The 19,230-nt window shown below is 35.9% G+C and overlaps 1 protein-coding gene across 1 annotated transcript; it reads right to left on the bottom strand.

Moving 5' to 3' along the window:
• Nucleotides 1–16,879: 16,879 nt before the first annotated feature.
• Nucleotides 16,880–18,622, bottom strand: LOC126681288 (uncharacterized). The gene is made up of 2 exons (XM_050376805.1): nucleotides 17,508–18,622; nucleotides 16,880–17,385 (listed from the first exon to the last, which is right to left on the bottom strand). Exons 1-2 carry the CDS (start codon nucleotides 18,571–18,573, stop codon nucleotides 17,027–17,029), a joined length of 1,425 nt encoding a protein of 474 aa, XP_050232762.1. The 5' UTR covers nucleotides 18,574–18,622; the 3' UTR covers nucleotides 16,880–17,026.
• Between the last annotated feature and the right edge of the window lie 608 nt (nucleotides 18,623–19,230).

Here is a 19,230-nt window from a genome sequence, read left to right on the forward strand (position 1 = left end):
AATTAGATTCCCACACAGCACTAAAGTTGTCTCCGCTAACTAAAGTAGTAGGGGCCAATTCACATGTAGTGCTTTGGGAAGGGTGTCTGCCTCAATTATGTATTGAAGCATTCGTCACGCATGACGTTTTTGTCATGCCACCTGTGAGTGAGTGACAGGCAAGTCCCAATTCATTTCATCTAATTCTTTCCTAGCTTTCTCAAAGAGCTCCTCTCTATGTTCAGCTACTATCTTCCAAATCTCAAAGGTTTCTGATTTGAAATTCAAACAAGCATCCCTGTTAACTAGCTTCAAGAGCAATGTTTTTGCCTCTTCTCGTCCAATAATAAATCTTTCATTATCTATGACTTCAAGATCTTTGGTCCAGATGGTTATGAACATTCTTCCATCTCCGAGAATGATATAGTTAGAATTATTAACTATATTCTCCAGAACAGACTTGAGGAATTCAATATGAAGAGCTTTGTTTGCGAGCTTTGATTCTTCATACATTTTCCACCTTAACTTTTGATTTTGACTATTAACTTTCTGGGGTTCCACAAGCTCTCTATTGGTAATAGGACGAAGATCCCAAATTTGATAAGGATACCAGACCTTGCCATCGTCTTCATATTCCATCATTGTACTTACAATTTGAAATGTAACAAACCTAGATGTTTGTTTAACATAACTTAAAGCCGTTTGCACAATTCCTGGAAATAATGACCGGGGAGTTTCTAAATCCACTTCTAAAATTGAAGTTAGACCTGCTTCTATGAATTTTAGACTTTCCACCACCATATCTGCTTCAACTTGCAAACCAGGCCATCCATGTGACTGCCAATGGATATAAGGTTGTAACATAGAACAGTCTTTGAGAGAACGATCTATCGAATCAACTATTTTCTTCTTGATGGTGTATCTTACATTTGGGGGAAAATATTGATTCATTCTTTCAAGAAGTTTTTTCCTCTCAGAAATATGGTTAAGGAAATCTTCTTCTCCTGCTGAGCGGAGTCCAAGTTGTTTTTCTAATTTTAGGATGTACTGAACAACTTCATCTGCAAAGTGTGATATTAGCTGAAAATCTTTATTTCGGATTCCACCTATTAGACCTGCACACAAATTAGATCCATCTTTTGAAATACCAAGACTTTTGTCTTTATAATAATTCCAGGTTTGTTCAACCTCAGGATTTTCTAATGATGCAAGAAATCCTCCAAGATCAATATCTTCAGATTCGTTTTTTGAATCTCTTTCTTTCTGAGAATGTGATGGTTATTCAAATGAATATTTGACTTTGAAGTCATATTTTCCAGAGGGTTCACCCAACGTATCCCACTCAGGACCATCATCAAGAAGTTCATCACTGTCTGAATAGTCATCTTCAAAATCATTGAACACTGGTATCTGATGATACTTTCTGTTCAAATTTTTAACCTGCTTGCTGGTGTTTGCCTCATGACTTTTACCAGAGTTGTCTTTTGAAGAAGGTTGGTCGTAACAGTCTTCTCTCCTATGCATTTCTTCAATAATTTTTGCAGCCCGTTCTTTTGATAGGCCATGCTTGTCAGCTCCTTCAGCTAAATAGTCTCTTCCTGTTGTTTGAGACTCTTGCACCTTCTCTTTCTTTTGAACCAAGAATTTTTCTTTTCGTTCTTCTTGGGGAACCAAAGATTTTTCTTTAACCTTTTCATAAACCTTTTAATGGTTTATCAGTTCTTTTGAACTCGCAGCTTCATTTCCTATTGGGCATATGGAAGTAAAATGACCAAGTTGCTTGCACCGCCAACAAAGACTATATTTTGAAGCCTTTGTTTTCTTGTTCGTCCTTTTAGGACCAGAGCCAACGCTCTCTTTCTCTTCATTTCCTCGCTTCGTAGGACATTTCTTTCTTGTATGCCTTTCCTTCTTGCAAATCCAACATAACTTGTTTTTGGCAGCATGATCCATCTGCAATATCAGAAAGTTCACGAGAAAGAGAATCAACTATTACATTTTTATCAGATGCAATGTATTCAATATCAAAACTATAATAACTAAACCATTCTTGCAACCTCAAGAGTCTAGTTTGTCTAGCCTCTTTGAAGTTAAGATTTCTAAATCATTTAACATAAGTAGAATATGTTCTAAGAATAAACCTTTTTTGTGCTAAGAAGAGATAAAAAGCTTTCATACCGTTTTTTGCCGCTAATACTTCTTTTTCATGAATTGGATAATTTAATTCTGCACCTTTAAAGGTTCCAGACCAATACTTACAAATAGGTTCAGGTTTTCGTCCTTTGATTCTAAGGACTGCACCCCAACTCTTTTCTGAAGCATCTATTTCTAAGACTAACTCATTTGTATCAGAGGGTAAATTTAAACATGGCAAATTTTTCATTTTTTCTTTTACCTGTTGTACAGCTATAAAGTGTCTTCTTCATCCCAATAACAAGGAGTTTTATTAGAAGATTTCTTAGATATCCTTCCTAAGTATTTGAACAAATCTTTCACGAATTGTCTAGCATAGTTAGCAAGTCCACAGAATCTTTGTACTTGCTTCCTATCTTCCAATTCATCAGGAAAATTGATAAGTTTTTCAGAGATATGACTTTGTAGCCATATTTTTCCTTTTGCTATTTCTATCCCTAGAAATTTTATCTTTTCCTTAAACCATTCTATCTTTCTTTCAGATAGAATCATACATTCCTTTTGAAGGATATTAGTCACCTTTTTAAGGCGACTCATGTGTTCAGCTTCATTATTGCTAAAAACTAACACATCGTCTATGTAGACCACACAAAACTTCTTTAATGCTTTAAAAGCATTATCCATTTTGCATTGAAATATACCTGGGGCATTTTTCAAACCGAATGGCATTACTAACCATTCATACATTCCTTGAGGAGCATTAAAGGCTGTTAATGGTATAGAGTCTTCTTCTATTTTTACCTGCAATAACCGCTCTTTAAATCAAATTTAGAAAAAATAGATGGTTGTTTAAGACTTAACCTATCAATTACATCTCCAGCTGTAGGAATCTTATAGCCATCTCTTTAGTCATTTGATTTACCTGATGATAGTCTATAACCATTCGTGCTTTTCCACGAACCTGCTCTGCAGGATTAATTACCATTAAAGCTGGACTAGAATGTGGACTTTCACTATTTCTAATCAAACCTTTTTCGAGCAATTCAGGAATTTGTTTATCAAATTCTTCTATCATTTCTTCAGAATATGTTATATTTTTTTGATCTGATGATAATATCAGGATTTTGCAGTTTTAGTTTGGCTTTTATACCATTTAGAACCCATAACTTTAATGGATCTTCACTAAAGTTATCAACTAACTTGTTTAGAAACTTATCCCATTTGTTTCCTGCAAGTTGTATGCTTCTTGTAATAGGTTTTTCTATTACATCTTGTGTTTGACACAAATTTTCATACCAATTGGTTGTAATATCCCGTAAAATTTTACATTTTTTTTTACATTTGAATTCCGACATTTTTCCCGGTCGTTTTGAAGTAATTTCGATATTAGTGGCTTGGTTCGAGTTGTTTGGTTTGGGTGTGATTTTATTGGTTTAACCAATTATATTTTTAAATCAAAAATAAAAAAAAAATAGAATTCAGTCATTCCCGTTCGGGAATTGAAATTCCCGAACGGGAATCTCATTTTTTGGGCCTGGTCTCGTTCGAGACCAGGCATTCCCGAACGGGAATCATGGCCTGAAAGGCCATTCCCGTTCGGGAATCACACAGCCCATAGGACCCCTTCGTTTGGCCCTTTTCGACCTCGTTTACGGCCCGCTTCCACTCGTTATTTAAAAGCGACTTCTAAACAGAAAACCTAGATCACGCTGCAAGCTAGCCCTAGCCGTTTTTTCGTTTGTTCTTTCGCTGAGAAACGTAGCTGTAATCATCCTCCAAAGTTGCTGCTCGGGTAAGCTCCTTTGTTCATCAAATTTCCAGATTTTGCCTTAATCGACACCTCAGTGTTTTTGATCGTTCTCTCTCGTTTCTAGATCGAAACTGTTTCCGTTTGATCCCAGACGTTCTAGACTCCCGTACCTTCGATTCCCTATCTCGGTTTTGTTAAACGGTACGTAATCGATCTCGTTTCAATCGCCGTACGGTTTACGTTTTAAAGCTTTATAATTTCTGTTTTAGTTTTTTTGTTTCTGCCGTATGCCTTCTTCTTCTTGTGGCTTGATTTTGCTAAGATCATGATTGTGAATCATGGAATGCCAGTTAGTTGTATTTAGCTTTCGGTTGTGGATTGAATCCATAGTTTCGTAACCGTCATGTTCACAATTCTCGGTTTCGTTTATTATAAGTTACTGTGTTTCTTTGTTTAATTCTAAGTTCATAGGATCCATGGCTTTATTGCCATCCTTGGTGATTATAGTGATCCCTTATGATTGCTTATGTATTTTGGGTTGAGTTTGGTGTTGAAACATAGAGGGTTGGTAAGGTTCGGCAATGGCAGCATAGGTTTAGGCAAGGGTGGGAATTCCTTTTCTTTTGAAATGGAGAAGATGACTTAATAGCCATTTTGATTACTTGAGTTATTTTGACCAAATCAACTAAACCCTTAAAGTTAGAATTTAGCAATTGTCTAATATTAACTTTTGAATTTAGATTTGATTTATAGTTATTAAATTGAAAACGATTTCTATTTATAAATTTAGCTAATATAATTACTCGGGTAATTATAATTAAATCCAAATTTCAAATTGGTTTAAATTGGCTAAATTACAATTTGGTCCCTAAACGTTTTAAAACTTATTTAACTTAAGTTTTTAATTAGTAATTTTATGTTTTGTTTTAATTATAAACAAAAGCAATTAAATTGATTTCGGATATCAAATTGACTAAAGTACAATTTAGTCCCTAATTGGCAAAAGTACGATTTAGTCCCTAAACTTTTATTAACTTAATATGATTGAGTTTTGGGGTTGTAACTTGGGTTACTTGAAATTGAAGTTATTGAGTTCCGCTTTTAAAATGGATTATTATTTTGTTAATTTATTTTATAAATATAAACTTGGGTTTATATTGATAATTGTTTTGAGTCGGGTTAGACTTGGGTCACCCGACCAGTGAGGTTAGCTTGGTAATTATTGGTAACTCGGCTAGCCCACTATTTGGAAATTATTTATTATTTAAAGTTATTAAATAATATCTATAAATTGGATTTTAAGCGGGAACTCAATAGACTTGTTTTAATTAGGCTTTATTACCTATTGGTTATATTTGTGTGTGCTGTGGATTGTTTATTCCGACATGTTATATGTGCTAGTCCTATGTGGTGTCTAGTACTCTTTAGAGTTAGGGTCTGATTTTAATAATTATTTTATTTGTCTAGACTCGTCTGCTGTTCGTGCTTCAGAGGCGAACCAGAGTTAGTTGCTTGCCGGTATTTCACGTGGATTAGCAAGCAGTGAGTTTATATTTACTATTTACCGCTTTATTAAGTAAATTGTTATTTTAATATTAAATATATATACTGTACGTATATTTCGAACTGTTTTTATATTATGGCTCTTAGTTGGAACATGCTACCTAATGGGCATCATTAGGACTGCGTGCGCACCGGTATTGATCTGGGTAAGGTATATATGGAAATGTGGTAACTCGGTGTGAGCATAGCTCTCGGGACCAGGTAGAGTAACTCGGTGTAGCTCAGCTCTCGGGACTCTGGTATAAGTGTGGTCAGTGGTAACTCGGTGTAGCTCAGCTCTCGGGACCAGACCTATTGGATTACTATTATTATTTAGAATTGTGGATTAGGGTTCTAACTATTATCTGTAATATCGTTATTAAATGTTTTAAACGTTTTAAAGGTTTTCCACTTAATAAATGTAAATAGTGGTATGAACTCATCTCAGTATATCTGACCCCGTTGTTTTCCCAATTTTTCCCAGGGTTATGATCTGAGAGAGTCTGGTGATCTCCGCATTTACTTTTCCTCGGAGGTTCCATTTATTTTGATAAACTGTCAACTATTTTATTCTTAGACCGCAGTAGTTGACTAGACGTCTTTATTATTGTTACAGTTATTTGTCGGATTGGTCTGGCGGGTTATATTGCTCTGGCATGTTATGTATTTATTCTGGATTATTTATGTTATGCCTATTTAGACCCAAAATTGAATAAGCATGTTATATTAACTGTTGATTATTATAATTGCTAGTTTAGGCTGAAGTCTCGGTTGCCCCCGAGCATTGATTTTCTGCAGGTTTATGTGTTTATGAATTAAATGAAAGGCTAGCTATGGGTTTCGGTACTACATTACCCATACCCTAGCGCCGGTCGCGATTCATGAAAATGGGTCGTGACATTGGTATCATTTTTTTATTTCTGATCCAAATAAACAATCTATCCATGACTCACCACGCTGTGCTCGCACTCTGTATGCTGGTTCACAAGGTATAGATCCACACAACTCAGAAACTTTTACCGGATAAAAATCAAATTTTAACTTTAATTGCGGACATTTAAGAGTTGTGATTCTGACACCTGCAATTGAGATAAATACATCATCTTGCACAAAAGGACGGTTTTTTTGCCCTTTTAGGAAAGAATTTCCTAAAATAATATCTGCATCTAGTTCAGGAAAGGCTAAAATCTTATCAATAATGAATTGTTTTTCATTAATGATAACAGGAACCTTTTCAGCAAAATGTGTTACTAGATTTACCTCACCTCCTGCCATGCGTAAAACAATAGGGTTGGCCAATGGCTTCCAACATTCATCTGGTAATGCATTAGGTCTTGCACTACTGATTGTTGCTCCTGTGTCAATTAACGCATCTAAACAATAATCATAATAACCTGAAAATTTGAATGTTAGTGAAATATAAGTGCTCAAGTTGGTTTTTTCCAGGCTAAAGATCTTTTGTGAGGCCATTTGAATAGGTGATAACATATTCCAAATATCTTCAAAAGGCATTGAACGTTATTGCGAAATTGTTTGGATTTTTCGAACAACCTCAGGAAGTATTATTGTTTGTCTCACTAATCTTACACTTTCCTGACCTTCTTCTTTATCTGCATAGATAGGTAGACTTATTTCTTTGTAGCCTATAATTCTCCTATTATCAGATGACTGTCCATCTTCTTCTCTTATTGATGTTCTAGGAATTTCTATCCTATTTTCAGTTGTACTAGACACTGATCTTCTAGGTAGTTGGTCTACAATCGTAGAATTAAACATGTTTCTAGAGGATAATGATCTCCTGAGAATAGGATCAAAGATTCTAAAAGTTCTCATAGGCTCTTCGAGATTCAGAATAATGTCTTTTCCTCTTTGGGTTATTTGAGAAGATCCTATTTGTCTTGAAGATTCAGCTGGTTCTGTAAGTACCCAACTCTTGGGCCAGCTAAGTTCTACATGATTGATCTCTTTCCTATTGAATTGCTTATAGTTATCTGAACCTTCTTCGAACAATTCTGTTACTTTAGAAATGTTCCTCACTCCTGGATTTGTCGTGTTGATAAGTCTAAAGACAATCCTATTGTGATATGCCAGGTACTTGGTCTGAGAACTCATTCCATTCATCTTAGAGGATTTTATCCTAAGAGTTAATGAATTTCCCAAACATTTATCGCTTAAAGCCATCAAATAATTTGGAGAGGCTTGAAACCAGACTGGACCATTTGTTAGGTTAGTCTGAACTCCTGATATTAGCTGGTCTTTAAATTCTTTCCATCTTTTGTCTAAGACTGCTGCTATCACATGACTGTCCGCTGTGAGATTAAACAAAGGGACCAATCCTACTTGGACTAAACCAACATGGATGTATTTGTATTCACCTTTTGACTTGTTCATCATCTCTCTAATTTTGGCAAGTGTAATCAGAGATACATCAAACGTTTCTAATTCTGTGCTAGAAACATGAGCTGTGGATTCAAATTGGGAGACATCGTGTCACGACCCAAATTATTGAGCCGAGACCGGCGCTAGGGAATGGGAGTGGTAGCTCCGAAACCCGTAGCAAGCCTAAAACCACTCTAACTTTTTCGCGGAAACGCAAACACAACTATCCTATAAACATGTAATAAGAAGACACGTTTACAATCATAACGTACATCATATATATCACACCATCGATACAACCATAGTGGGTATCTCACTTCCGTAACTTGTACGTACTAGCCCGTCTATCGATCAATACAAAACTGACAACCAAAAGACATCACATCAAACAAACATTAAATACGTACACAACCTATAAGACCTAACTATACTAGGCTAAGACTCGTCACACGTATACTACTGCAGCACCAAGGGGTCTTGTACCCAGCACACCAAAAATGGTCTGTCTGATCTGACTCTAAACACCTGAAAAACATCAATGTGAGGGGTCAGTATTTGGGGAAATACTGAGTGAGATAACACATTACTAAGGTATTATAGAAAATAACATCGCATTTAAAACAAAACACATATATACAAACATATTATACTTCGAGCATTTGATCCGATCGAAACCCTAATACCTTAGTATGCATAATGAACATTATCACAACATCTAACGATCGATCGATATGAGTCCGGGATAGTTCAACCAGCCGACTCGCAGATACAGGCCCCGGGATAGTTCAACCAGATAGGCTCTGTATCGCATGCACAAACAAGTATGATATACGACCCATGAAATCTCTATCTATGACTTACCCGGACGCTGGTGATCACACAGCCTATTGACACCCAATAGGTAGCTTGTTTCCCCCGGATCATATACTAGTTTTCACAATCTATATATATTCGATAATACGATGTACAGATTCATTTCTATCGATAAAATACTATAGCATGCGATGTAGTTTAATATTATATTTATAATATAAAAACTATCTATTGCGTAATAATACTCAAAGTAAAGTTTAACTCACAACGATCGCTATTCCTTATATCCAAACGTAAGCTCCACACGTCATTCACTCTTTTAACTATTCCAGCTCGTCAATCTCGTACCTCGTCGATGTATCCACTTCCAATTCAAATCATACGTACGTTTAATTCATAAACGTAGGCTTAATATCAAAACTCTAAGTTATAAACTTAGGTTAATATAATCATAGTTCAAATACGACTTTTAACTTTAGTAATCTCTTAATCATATTTCTCTTTTAAACGTCCTAGTTTACGTTTTGATATTCAATCGAATCACGATTGATTACACGACTTGAAATTGTCTGAAATCGAGTTTCTGCGTCGCGTCAGGGCTCTGGAAGCCAAAATCGTCGATTCCCGCTAACGAGGGACTGCACGTTCGTGCAGCAGTGTACTGCACGATCGTGCAGTTGCTGTGCTGCACGATCGTGTAGCACTAGCTACACGTTCGTGCAGCAGTCTGCACGAACGTGCAGTCTGCTGCACGTTCGTGCAGCCTTTAGCTGCACGATGTGCAGCCCCGGGGTTCATTCCCCGGGCCATTTCCGACATGCTACGACATGCTAAATCGTTCCGTAACGCTTAATAACATCTAAAACTCAAGATTCAAGCTTAAAACGTCGAATTCAAACTCAAAATCATTAAAACGGTAAAACCGCTCGAAATCCTAAACCAAAACGTCAAGCTTACCTCGTTTTGAAGCTTAAAGATGATAGGGAATCGAATTCTGAACGAATCGATATAAAGAACTCGTGATTTGGGCGAGAAACGGCGAAACGGCGGCGGATCGACGATAATCGTCGTTTTCCTTTTCTCTGGATCATCTGATCCTTCTCCCCTTTCCTTATTCTTAAGGAAACATATATAGTTTGGAAAATTTTCCACTTTAATCCTTCATTTCTTTAACTTAAATCATTTCTCTTTTAAACTTTCAATTTTAACCGAACGATTAATTATTCACTTAAACTCGAATATCTACGTATTATTTATATCCAGATAAATAATACTACTCCAAATATAACTATTCTCGTCGATAATCTTCCGATTGCTATTCTCGAGGCTAAATTGGCTAATTTGCACTTTGGTCCTTGAACTCTTCAAAATTGACAATTTAGCCCAAAATGAATCCGCGTCCAAATTTTAAAAGGTCTCCGATTGACCTGAAACTTTTACCACCAATACTATAAAACATTTCGCGGATCTTGGCGAAATAATTCTATTTTCGGACTTAACTGGTTAAATTACCACTTTAGTCCCTGAACTCTAGTTTGTAACTTTTCTTGATATTTTTCCTTATTTTCTTATTCTAATCTTCAAACATATACGTCTTACTCCATATTATCCTTTTCTTTAATATCCCATATCTTTATCTTTGCAACTCCGGTCCTTTTCTGCCGGACACGTTGCACTAAACGGCACCTGAACTTACGGGGTATTACATACTTTCCCCCTTATAAAAATTCGTCCTCGAATTTTCATACAACCTTTTTACTTATCTTAAACCCTTGACCCTTTTCATTTGTTCCTTGTTTAACATTCAATACTATGTACTTTGTATTCCATCACACGCTTTCTTGACTCGTCGCTCCTATCCTTGTACATCTATCGCCGATATCCTTATTAAATCCGACGTCTTTCTAATATCACACAATATCCACCTCATCTTATCATAAGGGCAATCTTCTATCTTCAAAGCATAAACTATAAATCGATTCCTATACTCAACTATCCTCTTTTCATACTCCTATCATACAATATGAACGTCCTAGTTCACCATCCAATCATTTTCATTCCGCTATTCACGTACATCTATCATTTACTTCTCTTATACAAACTTCATCCTTCATATCCACTTCTTCTCTTATATCCTTGTTTAAGATCTTTGACATCCCGTCAAAGAAATACTTACTTTCTAACACATCACTAATCAGGTACATATCACTGTCCAACGTATTCACGATCTTAACTATATACTAGCTCGTTAACTCGAAACTAAGTTCATATCCTAGAAGCATAACGTCTATATTTTCGCAACGATACGTATTCATTCGCTTCTTGGTCTTGATCGCAGCTGGCTCGCGAGCACTTCACTTCCGTCACAGAGTTCTGGTCTAGGTATACTTACATGAAAACAAAACTCTTTCAAAACTCTTTCGATAAAACGATTCATTTTGAACTTTAAATCAAATTTCATTTTCATTTTAACAAAATTGTGCACTAGGGTGATGACGTCTCTCATCCCCAAAGAGTTGCCACATCTCACCTTTTCGTCCGAACATAATGCATATGATGCATGTCCTATTGATGTATGTACAGATATATGTAGTGATGCACTTCTATCAATGTCGTGGCACTTATCGATGACTATCGCGGGTCTAGGCACAACTATGTTTTCAAAATCGTTTACACAAACAACTTTCAAAAAGTTTTAAACTTCGAGTTTTGTAAATTCTCTAGACATTTAAACTCTGTACACGGTAGGTTCTTCCACTTCTGTAACTTCATACTTCTTCTTCATGCACATCTCGACATTTCGATAATTCGATTTCGATACCATCTATACATCGTATACGTATTCGCAAAGAAACAAACAAAGGTTTCACAATCCATCGATCATACTTGTCATAATGAAACAAACAAGAATTCTCAATCAATCAAAAATTCACAATCAATCAGCTCGATCTTAAAACAAATAATACAAACAACTTGGATCAGACATGGCTCAATTCTATAGCTGCAGTAGTTCCTAGCTTAGTCTAATGACCTAATACCTAGGAACAAACAAACATCAATCACAGACTTGCAGTGGTATCATGGACCAACTGCACTCAAATCACATATTAGCAGAGGTAACTGGACCAACTGCTCTGATACCAACTTTGTCACGACCCAAATTATTGAGCCGAGACCGGCGCTAGGGAATGGGAGTGGTAGCTCCGAAACCCGTAGCAAGCCTAAAACCACTCTAACTTTTTCGCGGAAACGCAAACACAACTATCCTATAAACATGTAATAAGAAGACACGTTTACAATCATAACGTACATCATATATATCACACCATCGATACAACCATAGTGGGTATCTCACTTCCGTAACTTGTACGTACTAGCCCGTCTATCGATCAATACAAAACTGACAACCAAAAGACATCACATCAAACAAACATTAAATACGTACACAACCTATAAGACCTAACTATACTAGGCTAAGACTCGTCACACGTATACTACTGCAGCACCAAGGGGTCTTGTACCCAGCACACCAAAAATGGTCTGTCTGATCTGACTCTAAACACCTGAAAAACATCAATGTGAGGGGTCAGTATTTGGGGAAATACTGAGTGAGATAACACATTACTAAGGTATTATAGAAAATAACATCGCATTTAAAACAAAACACATATATACAAACATATTATACTTCGAGCATTTGATCCGATCGAAACCCTAATACCTTAGTATGCATAATGAACATTATCACAACATCTAACGATCGATCGATATGAGTCCGGGATAGTTCAACCAGCCGACTCGCAGATACAGGCCCCGGGATAGTTCAACCAGATAGGCTCTGTATCGCATGCACAAACAAGTATGATATACGACCCATGAAATCTCTATCTATGACTTACCCGGACGCTGGTGATCACACAGCCTATTGACACCCAATAGGTAGCTTGTTTCCCCCGGATCATATACTAGTTTTCACAATCTATATATATTCGATAATACGATGTACAGATTCATTTCTATCGATAAAATACTATAGCATGCGATGTAGTTTAATATTATATTTATAATATAAAAACTATCTATTGCGTAATAATACTCAAAGTAAAGTTTAACTCACAACGATCGCTATTCCTTATATCCAAACGTAAGCTCCACACGTCATTCACTCTTTTAACTATTCCAGCTCGTCAATCTCGTACCTCGTCGATGTATCCACTTCCTATTCAAATCATACGTACGTTTAATTCATAAACGTAGGCTTAATATCAAAACTCTAAGTTATAAACTTAGGTTAATATAATCGTAGTTCAAATACGACTTTTAACTTTAGTAATCTCTTAATCATATTTCTCTTTTAAACGTCCTAGTTTACGTTTTGATATTCAATCGAATCACGATTGATTACACGACTTGAAATTGTCTGAAATCGAGTTTCTGCGTCGCGTCAGGGCTCTGGAAGACAAAATCGTCGATTCCCGCTAACGAGGGACTGCACGTTCGTGCAGCAGTGTACTGCACGTTCGTGCAAACGTGCAGTACGCTGCACGATCGTGCAGTTGCTGTGCTGCACGATCGTGCAGTCTGCTGCACGTTCGTGCAGCCTTTAGCTGCACGATGTGCAGCCCCGGGGTTCATTCCCCGGGCCATTTCCGACATGCTACGACATGCTAAATCGTTCCGTAACGCTTAATAACATCTAAAACTCAAGATTCAAACTTAAAACGTCGAATTCAAACTCAAAATCATTAAAACGGTAAAACCGCTCGAAATCCTAAACCAAAACGTCAAGCTTACCTCGTTTTGAAGCTTAAAGATGATAGGGAATCGAATTCTGAACGAATCGATATAAAGAACTCGTGATTTGGGCGAGAAACGGCGAAACGGCGACGGATCGACGATAATCGTCGTTTTCCTTTTCTCTGGATCATCTGATCCTTCTCCCCTTTCCTTATTCTTAAGGAAACATATATAGTTTGGAAAATTTGCCACTTTAATCCTTCATTTCTTTAACTTAAATCATTTCTCTTTTAAACTTTCAATTTTAACCGAACGATTAATTATTCACTTAAACTCGAATATCTACGTATTATTTATATCCAGATAAATAATATTACTCCAAATATAACTATTCTCGTCGATAATCTTCCGATTGCTATTCTCGAGGCTAAATTGGCTAATTTGCACTTTGGTCCTTGAACTCTTCAAAATTGACAATTTAGCCCAAAATGAATCCGCGTCCAAATTTTAAAAGGTCTCCGATTGACCTGAAACTTTTACCACCAATACTATAAAACATTTCGCGGACCTTGGCGAAATAATTCTATTTTCGGACTTAACTGGTTAAATTACCACTTTAGTCCCTGAACTCTAGTTTGTAACTTTTCTTGATATTTTTCCTTATTTTCTTATTCTAATCTTCAAACATATACGTCTTACTCCATATTATCCTTTTCTTTAATATCCCATATCTTTATCTTTGCAACTCCGGTCCTTTTCTGCCGGACACGTTGCACTAAACGGCACCTGAACTTACGGGGTATTACACATCGACTATTGATTTGAAGCTAAATCTAGACTTACTATTAATAGAATTGATGTCTACCTTAGGTAGTCTCCATTCTAGACAGTTTCTAGATGGATCCTCGTACTGAAAGGACTCTTCATGTACCAGAGTAGTATCCAATGGTACTAACTCGTCATCCATGTCAGCTCCCGAAGTGTTCATTATGAATAATTGAGCTGTCCATAAACCAGATTCATCATTATCAGTTTCATATTCAGAAACTACTTCATAAATTGAATCTACTTCAGAGTCTATATCAGAAAACTCTTCTTCATCTATTGGTTCATATGCTAGACTCTCGTTTTCGAAAAATACTCTCCTAAGATTTTCTCTCCGCTTATTCTTTTGAGGACATGTATCGACTTTATGACTCTTAGATCCACACACCCAACAACTAGAATAGTTGCTCAAAGGTTTTCCCTTAGGACATTTTGGTTCTCTACCATATTTTTTCTTGAACGCATTTATCCTATCTTTGTCTCTAAGGTTACTTCTTTTTCTAATAAACCTACCTGGCCTATCAGACTTTCTCTTGTCCTCTCTATCCTTTCTCGATATTCTTCTCTTCCTATATCCTCTGAAACTTTACTTCTTTGAAGAATATCCTGTTCTGGTTTTTTCTTCTGTTCCAGAAGAACATCCATACCTTCCTAGAACATACTCAATCTGAGAACAACAACTCTTGTTTAAATAAGGAAGACGTTTTGTGTCTTGCCTTACTTGGAGTTTTGTGCATGCTTTTCTCATAGTATATCTCACTGCTTGTATCCTTCCTCTTAAACCATTGACCACTTTGTCTTCATTTAGGAGAAGTTGAAATGCAGTCTTTGCTACTTCCGGCCAAGGATCCGGGAGTTTAGCAAAAAATAATTCTGACATGTAATTTTGGGCTGCCAAGTCTAAATTATAATAATATTTTTAAAATTCACAGGCAAAGTATCAAAATAGCACATGCCACAGATTTTAGTTTCAATAAAGCCATTAAAGATTGTTCTTTTTCTAATGACTCTGTGGACAACGAGAAACCACAAAATTCTCTTTTCAAGGCATCTACCACTAAAGTTAGAACTCCATCAGCAAACACTTCTCTATCAATTTCTTCTTTTATTGGAGTGTGAACTATTAATGATTCCCAGTATTTTTTAGCATTGCCAACCATGGTGGCTTTGCACAACTCGTAGGCACCTCCAGAAGTGCAACCACCTGATTTGACTGTAAATCTAATAATAGTAATCCACTCATCTATTTTTTCAGACGCATGTTTTTCACAATCTAAGTTAAGATATGCCGCTGGGCTAATTACCGGTCTCAAAGGGTTATCCCTAGGTACAAATTCTTCTTTTGTCCTATGAGGATAGTTGGGTTTGTACATTGTTCTTTTCGTAGAGACTAGCTCATTAAAAGTTCTATAATCTATATGCATAGGAGCTTCTTCTACCAATCCTAAAGATTTTATAAGGTCTTGTGCCAAATTATTATTATTCATGTTGGCTACTTTAGTTGTCGGATCTGCAGTAAAAGGAACAATTTTTTTTTCTTACTTGAAGAAGTTCTTTTTCAGTTATTGGTCCTTTTACCTCCCTTTCAATTGCATCTAACCTTTCATTTACCAGTTTTCCTACTTCATTTGCTAAAGTAGATCTTTCTTCTGGTGAATTACCTAAAATTCCTTTTGCATGAAAATGTTCAAGGAGTTGGTGCACTTCGCTTTGCACGTTGTGTAGCGAAGTCAATTCTGATGGATTACTAGAGTCTGAACTCTCGGTTGGATTTCCCATTAAACTGGCTTAATTAAGCCTAATTTAATTAATTATTCAAATAGTATTATGTGTACTATTTCAGAAGTTTATTTTCTTATTTAAAAATTATAAAAATATGTGGACTTATTTGAAACTATTTTTTTTGTACTTGTCAGTACTGCTGCCTAAAAAGTCTAGGAACCAAATTTGCCATTTTTTTATAGTTAAAATTCTGATATGTTTTCGCGGGGACCTATGCTAAACGCACTATGCAAGTGCAGGGACCTGTAGTGCAATATTCAAAGTGCAGGTATTTAAAATTAAAAATGATAAAAGTGCAGGGACTTGGAGATGGGTTATCTCAAATGCTATTTAATCCAACTTTTTTAATCCACTTTATCGTACCGCCTTACTTGGTATATTTCTATTTGCTCAATTCCTATTCAAAAGGGTATGCTTTACTTTCCCACTTTAAATTGATTGACGTGGTACAATTAGGTGGGTTAAATTTGTTGGTTAAATAGCATTACACTATCGCGAACTGCAAAAAGCGAATTGTATTATACCTTTTATTAAAAAAGGATTTCAAGTTATATTTTTTTTGTAATTCCGACAATGCCACATAAGAAAAAATGCTACGTTTTTCACGTTTTTCGATGACAGTGACTGTCGCTTTAATAAAACTATAACTGAGATACCTTTTTTTAACTATTCGAAACATTGTACCCTTTCTGTAATTTCTGATAAAATGAGTGACCCAGAAGCAAGAAGACTACCAACGACATTCAAGACGCCTACACATAATCCAAAATAAAATTAAATATCTGCAAAAATGTGATCTATTAGCTTTAATTCTGTATTTTCTAACTTTTTAAAAAAGTTTATGTAAACCAATTTCCATTAATACAAATCAAATGTTTAAATATTCAAATTGTGAACGAACCGTTTATCATCCGAGTATTGAAGATTAATCCTGCATAATTTTGATAGTAGCAATAATATAACATTGATCTGAAACAATAAAGTACAGAGTCGGCTAACAGCAACATAGCAAGCAGAACGTGGATGAAACAGTTACAATAAGAAAGAGACAACAGATTTATAAAAAAAAAACACAGCACTGGGATATTAATCACTCTCAGTCTCTTGCAGGCTTCTAAACTGAGGTTGTTCAAAGTGGAAGCTGAAATAATTGACACCAGTATAAACACCATCGTTATTATTACTAAAACGAAAACTCCCATCAACAGAATCCTGATCTCGCTGAGTGTAGGAGAAAGGAATATCGCACTTTCCTTCCGTTGCCACATAATTTACTATTACCGTGCTCATTGGCGGCACAGGTGTTGTATATGAAGTCTCTGTGGTGACTGATCTCGACACTTCTTCTCCTACCTCCACTGAAACAGTTTGCTCAGACGATATTTGGATGCCTACCTCCATCGACACGATGCTTCCAAAACCAGCAGTAACAGAGGTAGTAACACCTGTTGACAAGGACGAGATGAGTGAGTTATATTAAGTGGTAGGAGCGCTCAACGTAAGACCAATACGTCTTTGAGTTGGAGGCTAATTTTTTTAAAATAGAAGAGAAAAGAAAAAATAATACCTGTTGATAACGAGTTGCTATTTGAAAAAGTGTAAGAGCTAGTATCCGTAAACGAAATGCTAATAGTTTGAGTAGCTTCTTCTGTTCCGCTGTTAGTAGATCGGCCAGATCCTGTTACGACAGCTCTGTGACCGTAGATCCGAGCATTGTCCATGTGATAAACAACATCATAGATTCGCCTCCCCATAACTAGTTCACTCACTGTGAGTCTACTTTGTGAAATGAGTCCGGTAGCCTGAGCAGTGAGGCAATCTGTCATATTCCCCTGTGTAAGGCTTCTACATATTCTGTCGTTGCCTGCGCTGCGAAGAGCAATTATGCGACCACCAACCTTGACCGGCCAAAACAAAGTTTCACGGGTACGATCCGGTATGGATAGCCCAATCCAATCATCACGATTGCGTCTCAAGACCTGATCTGTTTCTAATGCTAAAGGCCTTATGCGGACATGTCCATCTCCAATCTCAATGACCTCGTAGGCCGTTTCACGGTCATTGCTTTCGTCCGATGAGAATGAATGGTAGACGACTCCTTGCCGCGTGAAAGGCTTGAGGAACTTGTTATTATGTCCTCTGAATGTTATATACTTGGGCAGTTTTATGAATGTATCCCACTCGGTCAAATTGAAACGAAAGAACTGATCCACACCTCCTGGGCCTAGATTATCTGTAATGACTCTGCGGTTGCCGTTCGTTACTCGCACAAACCTTCCATTGTGAACGAATCTGATGGAATATGTTGCTGTCTGTGCATCAAAAACTGGCTCAAACAATGTACATGTCTGCTGGGATGTATCTTCATTTTTTTGGTCGGACACTGCAACAATTGACGATGAGGTTGGACTGGGGAGTGACCAGTACCTGTTGCTATAACAAAATCGAAAGTGAATAAAGTTGGGATTGACTGTTGCTCTCTCAAATTCCATCTTCACCGTCGGAGCAAAAACATCTGTTGCCGAAATTTCTACAAAGCCACGATTTGGCTCTGGTTCAGACTGTCCAAAGCGTCCTTCAAATCTTGTTAGGACTGATGTTATGACGCCAAATGTTGGAATGTTATGTGCCATAATAACGATCACAAACTGAAGTGGTTTGCTAGTTTACTGAAAACAGAGATCTTATCTAATATATATATATATATATATATATATATATATATATATATATATATATATATATATATATATATATATATATATATATCTTCTATACTATATATATAAAAGACGGATGGGGGGGACAGGCAAATTTACTGAATAATCCTTTTCAGTTTACTACCAAATAAAGGTTTTATAGTCATTAACTAATTAGTTATTTAATTAATCACTATTGTAATTAAAATCCTAATTAGAATAGGTAGCTAAATTATCTCCAATTTAATTTTTAATATGTAAACAATAACTAAATTGTCTCCAAATTAGTAGGAATACCTATCTTTTAGTTTGATTCAACTACAAAATTAAAATACTGTATTTGGTCAATATATTATTATTTAAATTTCTATCTTATTATTTTTAATAATATTATTAATAAAATTAAGTTAATTATTTAATTATGATTATTATAAAACCAAAAAAAGAATAAATTTAGTATGGAAAAAATTTTAATAACCGAATATATTTACATTTACAAAAAATCTTAACTAATTTAATATTAATTATAAATAAAAAATTGATATAATTATAATAAATTTATTAATATGTTCATTGAGGAGTTACGTTACG

This window comes from Mercurialis annua, linkage group LG5, assembly GCF_937616625.2.
Source record: "Mercurialis annua linkage group LG5, ddMerAnnu1.2, whole genome shotgun sequence".
Lineage (NCBI taxonomy): Eukaryota > Viridiplantae > Streptophyta > Magnoliopsida > Malpighiales > Euphorbiaceae > Mercurialis > Mercurialis annua.